We start from the raw sequence: 8,257 nt of genomic DNA on the forward strand, positions 1-8,257 counted from the left end.
TGCTAATGGTGGTGGTGGCGGTTATAGGTGGTGGTCGTTGAGTGTTGGTGGTGGAATGGTAGTTGAATAGTGGTGGTGGTGGCGGCGATGAAGTGGTAGAGAGAAATTTGTTATATTTTGAAATAAATAAAAATATAAAATGAATGAGGGTATTAAGGTAATCTATTTTAAAATAGATAAGGGTTTAAAATGATTAGGGATATATTTATTGTTGTATAAGGGTATATTTATTGGGTGCCAAAACTAAGGGATGTACCCTTTCTTTTCTTTTTTTGGCATGTTGAATGGAAGTATTTGTAGTTTAAAGGGAACGTCTTACATTGTCTTTTCTTTTTCCGCTTCTGTGCTGATGTTCTTTTGACATGTCGAGATTACTGCATTAGCAGGAGTACCATCAGAAATTTGTGAGAAATTTAATCTTAAAAATATATCACATAATTCTAAAATTGCAATTTTATTTACTCTGTTCTTTAACAAAGAGAGCAACAAATCTTGTTAACCATTTTTTAATTCATCCATGTACCTCCTGCTTCACCAAAGAGTTCCTCATCATTTTCTTCTTCTTCATTATCTTTTGTTTAGGTTAATCATTGTTTTCCAACATCTCATGCAGTAAATGGGGGTTTAGAACAGAAGGCACTTGAATAAGTGATTTTTTTGTTGGCAAAACTGAAAACCCGAAAAAGGAACCCTATAAGTTGACCATCATTCTCCAAATGTTCTTCACGTACACGGCCAGTGACCAAACTGCAAGACCTGCCGAGATATAAAGTAAAGCAACACCTGAAGCAACTAACGGCCCTGAACCTGATAGACTGCACAAGTAACACAGGCAGAGATGAGTGCAGAAGTTTTCAAATGAGATTGATATTCAACCTCAACTATATGTAGACAGTGTAGAGGACACATACCTGCTATCACGGGAAGCTGGGAGAATAGTAAGTGCCGTCATTTGAGTAGCTGTTTTCCATTTCCCCAAGTTGTTCACAGCAACAGCCTGAAATTTAGAACATCATAAAGGGTAGTCAGACAATATTCGGATGGTCTTGGAAACTACTGGAAAGGCTGCGCGAGATGGGAAAAAAAATGACTGACCTCGAGAACTTTAGCATTCTGAGAAGCAGCCCATTCTCTAACTGCAGACATTGTAATCTGTTGTTTTGGATAAACGAATAAAAATGGAACAAGAAATGAATAACGTAACTTGAAGAACAGATGAAACATATCTGCAGGGAAAAAAAAAGAGGAAGCAAGATAGCAGATGTTAACAAACACATCCCAAATGAGTTTCCATTTCTTTACTTATCAGGGCTACTCCTAGGTTCCCCTAGATGTTACTGTTCCTAAATTTCTCTTCTTATAATTCCTTACTCATCATCAAAGAACTCATACCCTGACCTACTTCTTCTTGATCGTGATAGCAATAAATATTCTACAGAACATTACCTGGTTTCCCAAAATCTAAATTTACTATTCGTCATAAGACTACTGACTATCGATACAAAAAGCGTGGGTCAATGGATGCTTGGAGCATTATGAACAAAAGGATATTAGTTACGACAGGTGAAAGACTTACAAGGTGGACTCTTTTCTTCTACCCGAACATGATGTACTTAAGAACTGTAAAGCTGGGAAAATGAATATGGAACCATGAAAAAGTCACAGATTTACAACAGCAATACACATCAATAGTTGCTGAATTCAAACTCTACTGGTTAGGACAAGGTATTCACCTCTCTGCCAATAATTGCTATTGCAGGTAGAGGCAGTAGCCATGGTTGTTGTACAAATGCAGCAACTTCCAACGGTCTGGTACACAGTAACACCAATGTGGCAGCAACCATAAGCTGCAATTCATAAGCATTAGATTAAAGGGTATAAAAGACACGTCGAGAGGTAAAATAGTTCTGCAAAAGAAAATATCTCCCGTTCTACTTTGACCAAACTATATGTTATTTGCAATCCAACATCACAACAACAGCCTGGAGGTTTAGAAGAGAAAAACAGGCTGAACCTTATCAGCAACAGGATCCAGAAAAGCACCAAATGCTGTACCTAGACGCATCTGACACAAACGAAGAAAAAAAGATTAGCGCCAAAATGCTAAAAAGAAAAAGTCCTACAAATGCACCTTAGAAGACATATCACCTTAGGAGCAAGGTAGCCATCAAGCCAATCTGTAATTGCTGCAACAACAAATGTGCTTGTCATAGTTGTTGTCTCCCACGAGCTAGTCATGTAAAAAGCTAGTATGAAAAAATCAAGTATTAGCTCATAAAGTAAAGAGCTTAACATACTGACCACTATAATAATTAATAAAAGATGCCAATATATAAACGCTGAAGAAGACTGTAAGGATCTAACGTATCTCCTAAAACATGAAGACTAAGAGTTAGATTTGGTACAAATATTATGTTAACTGCAGTTTTTCCACATTGATACACTGCATATTTATTTTTATTAATTTCACCTAAAGGTAGAGTGACTTTCTTCTTTGCACAAGTAATTCAAATTAACACTTCTTTGGTCTTACTTATTTCAGCATTCCTGTAATCAGAACATTTTCGTCAGAGAGAAATAAATTCAAAACCAAATAAGTTCTTCAATCAAATAATCTTGACCAGTTGACGACCAACTTGCAAAGCTTTTATTGTCAATACGATCTCGACTTTTCATTAGTTCTCCCTAATACAATCTTTTCATCAAACAAAGAGTGACTTTCTCCAACCAACCATAAATCAAGAAATTTATCTACATGGTGTCACTTAATCAACAAAATCCAACATTCCCATGAAACATAAAATTTTCATTGCAATTAACAATTAACCCAAAACCAATTAAGTCCTTCAATAAAATGCAATTTAGATTATAACTGGAATCAATATAATAATTTTCGAAACAAAAGACCCTACTTGAAATGAGAAGTGGCACTGCAGCAACACGACCAATAGTTAAGATAGTAGGCAAAGTTAGCAACTTCTTTTTTCTCTTTCTCATCTTCTTTAGAAACCATTTCAGCAACAAATCCATTAGTTTCAGAACTCAAAGATTTCTTACCATAAGATCTCCAATTTTTCTCTAAACCTCTATTGGCTACGCCTCCGTTTATCAATCCAAATGACATTCCTTTTCGATCAAATATACTCATTGATCCTTTGCTTCTTATTCTCTCCGTATCCATCAAAACCCGAACTCCCAGAATTCTCTTCCTAACTATGGAACTACTACTGATACTTCTAGAACTAGTGTTTTTTATCCTGCAGAGTGCAGACCCATTTATCAACCAACAAGTGGGATTTTCCGCAAATCGAAGAAGATGACGATAATACAGTCACTTTAACTGTTGCCATGGTTATTGAATGAAACCCACGGGTGGTGTAACTAAATAAGATAGCTTGTAGAGTGGAAAGGTTTTTTTTTCTTTGCCCTAGATTACGCCATTAATAGTGAGAAAAAAAAACTTGAAAATCTTAATGTTTTACAAGTAGCGAGCACGTGCGATGCGTATCGGCAACATTTTTTTTTTTAAATTTTTTTTTTCCTTTCTGAAAAAGTAGTATTTTTATTTTATTTTTCAATATAATTTATTATGAACCTGCTTTTCTTTTGAAGAACTATAAATATACCAAATATCTCAATTAACCTTTAATTTATAGATATTTTTTTGAAAAACTATAAATATACCAAAAAGTAAAAATAATTATTTATACTCGTTGCGTTGGTGATTCAAAGAGCTTTCCAAATATATAAAATTCACAAAAATCCGACATACCATTTGGAAGATACGAAGTTTTAAAATATTTATCAACATTTTTATAAAATGGCATTTCTGTAAATAAAAAATTTCACATATTATTATTTTTAAGTCCCTGTTATGTTAGGCATTTCAGTCCATATTGAGATTTATTAACCAAATGGTCCCTATTCCGTTGAGCATTTTGGTCCCTATTTCGTTTGGTGAACCAAAATCCGTTAGGTGAACCAAAAATGGGTAAGGATTTTTGATTTAGCATTTTTTCGATGCTAAGAAAAAAATTTATTTATCACTCATACTGCAAGATTATAGTGATCTTTTTCCAAAAGTTTAGAAATAAAAACAGGGAAATCTGAGACAAAACAGAAATCTTGTTCGTCATCTCTTGCTTTACGAGCTAGAGAATGCGCAACATTATTACCTAGTCTATGAATGGATTTAAAAAACCAAAGTCTGTTACTACTATTGCATTTAGATTTCACTTTTTCCACTATATTTGAGTTGAACCAATGAACATGTGATTGTTGGTCTAGCACAGAATGAATCACATTATCACAGTCCATTTCAAATATGACTTTTTCCATCTGCAATTGCTCCATCCAATCTACTGCCAACTCCAAAGCCTTGCACTCAAAATGCTCAGCACCATAGCCCTCATCCACTTCCTCTTCAAATTTCCTTCCTTAAGCTCCTAAGAAGATACCTGCAGAGTCACGTAGAATTAGACCAATACTCCCTTTTTTTGTTGTTGATTTATAAGATCCATCAATGTTTATTTTCACAAATTCCTTATCAGGAGGAACCCAAGCCTTAATATTTAACACATTAGTAGAATTAGAAACAAAACTAACAGAACATTGATTTATAAGATTATTAATTCTAGCACTAGCACTAGAACATTGCACATTAGGTTTAACTCCCTGAAAGATGAGAGAACACCTGTCTTTCCAAATGTACCACATTGTAGTCATTAATCTGTAGACATACTTAGTATCAGTTAGACATAAAGGAGAGCCAGTATTATTCCCTGAAGAGAACCAAGAAATAATCCAGGATTGAACTGTATTGAAAGTACATGCAATACAATCAATGTTTATATTCATAGAAACCCAGATTGCTCTAGCAAAGGAGCAATCAGAGAACATATGGTTCACAGTTTCCATACTATGGTTACAGAATGGGTAAACAGTTTAAATCTCAGGTTTATAGATAGCAATCTTAGCTCTGACTGGAATAATATCTTTAATACACTTCCAAATGAAAAGTTGAACTCTATGAGGGATTCTAAAATGCCATAATTGAGACCAAACTTCCTTAGGAGTAGTATCAATAGAAACTATACTATTGACATCATTAGTGCAAATGGTATTATAGGCACTCTTGACAGAAAATTGACCTTTTCTGTCAGGTTTCCAAATAAGAAAGTCCTCTCCAGTGGAAGGAATCTGCATGTTTAGAATAAGATCAACAAAAGATTGGGAAAACAGATTATTAAGGGTATTAATATTCCATTCTCTTGAACCTGGTAAAAAAAGATCACAAACCAATGTAAAATTACTATAACTAGAAGAACCTACGATAGGAACAGGTGGACTATCAAGACCTATAATCCAACAATCTAGCCATATATTAATTTTTGTACCACATCTAACAGCCCAAATAGTGTGTTGTTTAATAACTTCTAAACCAGAATAAATACTTCACCATAACCAGGAGCAATCATCTTTTAGTTTGTCTAACTGCAGAAAGTTTCCATCTTTAGAATACTTGGCTTTAAGAATTTCAAAGCACAAAGAATCCTCATCATTACAAGCTCTCCAAGCCACTTTGGCAAGAAGAGCAGTATTAAAGTGTTCAAGATTTCTAAAACCTAGACCACCAAGAGCCTTTGGAACCATAAGCTTGTTCCAACCAATAAAGAAAAGACCTTTTTCTTTTCCCCACCAGAACTGTCTTTGGAGAGTATCCAACTGAGTTATCATAGTTTTGGGAATTCTAAAACTTCTCATCTTATGAGAAGGAAGAGTGTTTAAAACATGTTTAACCATGGTTGTTCTAGCAGAATGATTCATGGTTTTTCCTTTCCAATTTTTGTATCTTGATCCAAAAGACTGGAGGATGGGTTTAAAGGCTTTAGTTTTATCCCTTCCTAGCAACAGAGTTACACCTAAGTACTTGTCAGAGTCCTTCATCTCAGACATTTTAAGAGCATTAGTAAGAAAAGTTTTGTTTTCAAGACTAATATTCTTACTAAAGTAAACACTAGATTTACCAAAATTGAGCATCTGACCAGAGTACATGCCAAATTTCTCAAGCACATCCAAGATACCAGCTATGTTATGCATATCAGCTTTAGCAAAGATGAGAATATCATCTGCAAATAAAAGATGAGTGATACCTGGAGCATTTCTAGCATCTTTAAATCCTGAGATCACATGGTTATTAGCAGCATTTGTAAGCAATCTAGATAAAAATTCCATAGCAATAATGAACATATAAGGGGAAAGGGAATCCCCTTGTCTTATACCTCTAGTATGATAAAATTCCTCAGTGGGAGAACCATTGAGAAGAATAGATATCTTAGATGTGCTAATACATTGTTCTACCAGCTTGCAAAATTTTACATGGAAACCAATTTTCCTAAGCATTCCAAAAAGAAATGGCCACTCAAGTCTGTCAAAAGCTTTAGAGAGATCCAATTTTAAATCCATAGTACCACTACTACCTTCCTTATGTTTCATTGTATGTATCATCTCATGGAATATAATGATATTGTCATGAATAATCCTACCAGGGACAAAAGCATCTTGACAAGGAGAAATGATATGCTTAAGATGAGGTTTAATTCTATTAGAAAGGATTTTAGAAATAAGCTTATAAACAGTGTTACATAAACCTATAGGCCTAAAATCTACAACATACTTGGAAGTATCAGTTTTAGGAATCAAAGATAGATAAGTCTTATTGAATTCAGTTGGCATATATCCTATAGAGAAAAAATTTTTGCACAACACACACAACATCTTTACCTACAATATTCCAATTAGACTGGTAAAACCCTGCTTGAAAGCCATCAGGCCCTGGGGAGCTCCAAGAAGACATACTTTTCACAGTTTGAAATATTTCTTCATCAGTAGGTATTCTATTGAAACTATCAGCAACATCATTCTCATTAAAAACAGTAGGAATAATATTAAAGATATGATCAGGGATAGTAACATTAGAAGAACAACTAACATCACTAAAATGAGTAACCAATATTCTAGAAATGTCTTCCCTAGTATCAAAGCAGGTATCAGTGTTATCATAAAGACAATCAATGTTTTTCTGAACATTCTCCTATTAGCAAGAGTATGAAAATATCTCGAATTATTATCTGCGTCAAGAATGAATTTATCTCCATCTTTTTGCTTATAAAAATCAGTTTTAGTTTCAAACCAGAACTCCAAATTCTTGTTAATTTCTATAAGTTTATCATGCTGAGAATTAGAATATTGTTCCTGCTGAACAGCCAAAATTTGATCCTGGAGTTTATTAATATTTCTATCTATGTCTCCAAACTCAATTTTATTCCAATAAGAAAGCCTCTTTCTAGTAACATGATGTTTCCCAGTTAGTTTATTGGCTGGAGAGCCACTAACATCAGTGTTCCAGGAAGCAACTAACTGTTGCTTAAAAGCATTATTTTTTATCCACATGATATAAAATTTAAAGGGTCTCCAAAGCTTTCTATTTTCTAGCTCAGTAAGCAGCATTATTGGACAATGATCAGAACCAGCCTGTACAAGATGGTAGAGTTTAGCATTAGGAAAAACATTACACCAATCATCATTGCCTAAAGCCATATCTATTCTGGATTTTTTAGTCCCTGTTCCCATCTTATTACTAGACCAAGTATAGTTTCTCTCAACATACCCCAAGTCCATCAAACAACAATCATTAATATTATTTTGAACATATTTATCTTCTACAGAAATTCTAGAAGAATAAATAATGTCATGGAAATGAAAGTTTAGATCACCAATAACAAAGCCAAGATTGCCTGACATTATCTTTAATGCTCTGCATGTATTCCCATTGTTCTTTATTCCTATCAAAATATATAGAACCATACATAAATGTGATCAAAACACCTGGTTTTTCTATGTGTAATTTAGCAACTACATGAATCATATTATGAGATGTATCTTTAATTTCACATTTAATGCCATCTTTCCATATTAACAGTAACCCTCCAGCAAGACCTATTCTATCAATACAAGTATGATTGCAATAGTTCAAAGATTTGGCTAACTGTATCATTTTAGTTTGTTCCATTTTTGTCTCAGAGAGAAACATAAAATCAGGCGATTGAGTTTGAATTAACACAAGGAGTTGGTCTTTGGTAAACTTTTGCGCTAGACCCTGAACATTCCATGCAAGAATCTTCATAATTAAAATAAAAAAATGACTGAAAAGAAATCTACAACTAAATTTTAATAAACAAGAAATGGGATTATTCGA

At 33.9% G+C, this 8,257-nt stretch overlaps 2 protein-coding genes across 4 annotated transcripts; both read right to left on the reverse strand.

The window, feature by feature from the left end:
• Positions 1 to 251: 251 nt before the first annotated feature.
• On the reverse strand, positions 252 to 3,423 carry LOC113345723 (cardiolipin synthase (CMP-forming), mitochondrial-like). Of its 3 annotated transcripts, XR_003358273.1 has the most exons (8): positions 3,058 to 3,423; positions 2,149 to 2,246; positions 2,015 to 2,065; positions 1,734 to 1,847; positions 1,096 to 1,152; positions 912 to 997; positions 524 to 815; positions 252 to 374 (listed from the first exon to the last, which is right to left on the reverse strand). XR_003358273.1 is itself a non-coding variant. In XM_026589406.1 (7 exons), exons 1-7 carry the CDS (start codon positions 3,179 to 3,181, stop codon positions 692 to 694), a joined length of 654 nt encoding a protein of 217 aa, XP_026445191.1. In that variant the 5' UTR covers positions 3,182 to 3,423; the 3' UTR covers positions 406 to 691. The 3 variants fall into 3 exon arrangements, 2 of the variants coding, with proteins under 2 accessions (XP_026445191.1, XP_026445192.1); XM_026589406.1 differs by lacking the exon at positions 252 to 374 and having other exon boundaries at positions 406 to 815; XM_026589407.1 differs by lacking the exon at positions 252 to 374 and having other exon boundaries at positions 406 to 815; positions 2,913 to 3,423.
• Positions 3,424 to 4,047: 624 nt separating this feature from the next.
• LOC113345732 lies at positions 4,048 to 7,632 on the reverse strand. Its single transcript, XM_026589414.1, has 8 exons — positions 7,193 to 7,632; positions 6,784 to 7,031; positions 5,495 to 6,740; positions 5,299 to 5,401; positions 5,004 to 5,199; positions 4,712 to 4,781; positions 4,458 to 4,600; positions 4,048 to 4,283 (listed from the first exon to the last, which is right to left on the reverse strand). Exons 1-8 carry the CDS (start codon positions 7,630 to 7,632, stop codon positions 4,048 to 4,050), a joined length of 2,682 nt encoding a protein of 893 aa, XP_026445199.1.
• Between the last annotated feature and the right edge of the window lie 625 nt (positions 7,633 to 8,257).

The sequence above is a fragment of the Papaver somniferum genome, unplaced genomic scaffold (genome assembly GCF_003573695.1).
Source record: "Papaver somniferum cultivar HN1 unplaced genomic scaffold, ASM357369v1 unplaced-scaffold_83, whole genome shotgun sequence".
In the NCBI taxonomy this organism is placed as follows: domain Eukaryota; kingdom Viridiplantae; phylum Streptophyta; class Magnoliopsida; order Ranunculales; family Papaveraceae; genus Papaver; species Papaver somniferum.

Bases quoted from the DNA above. Each gene is read 5' to 3' on its own strand.
- LOC113345723 (XM_026589406.1), bottom strand. From the start codon at position 3,181: ATGGATACGGAGAGAATAAGAAGCAAAGGATCAATGAGTATATTTGAT. The intron at 2,066-2,148 runs GTGATATGTCTT...CGTTTGTGTCAG, and splicing joins ATGGCTACCTTGCTCCTAAG to ATGCGTCTAGGTACAGCATT. The intron at 1,848-2,014 runs GTTCAGCCTGTT...TATGAATTGCAG, and splicing joins TGGATCCTGTTGCTGATAAG to CTTATGGTTGCTGCCACATT.
- LOC113345732 (XM_026589414.1), bottom strand. From the start codon at position 7,632: ATGGGAACAGGGACTAAAAAATCCAGAATAGATATGGCTTTAGGCAAT. The intron at 7,032-7,192 runs GTTTGAAACTAA...CTTTGATACTAG, and splicing joins AACAAGAATTTGGAGTTCTG to GGAAGACATTTCTAGAATAT. The intron at 5,200-5,298 runs GTTTGTGATCTT...CTAAACATGCAG, and splicing joins GTTATAGTAATTTTACATTG to ATTCCTTCCACTGGAGAGGA.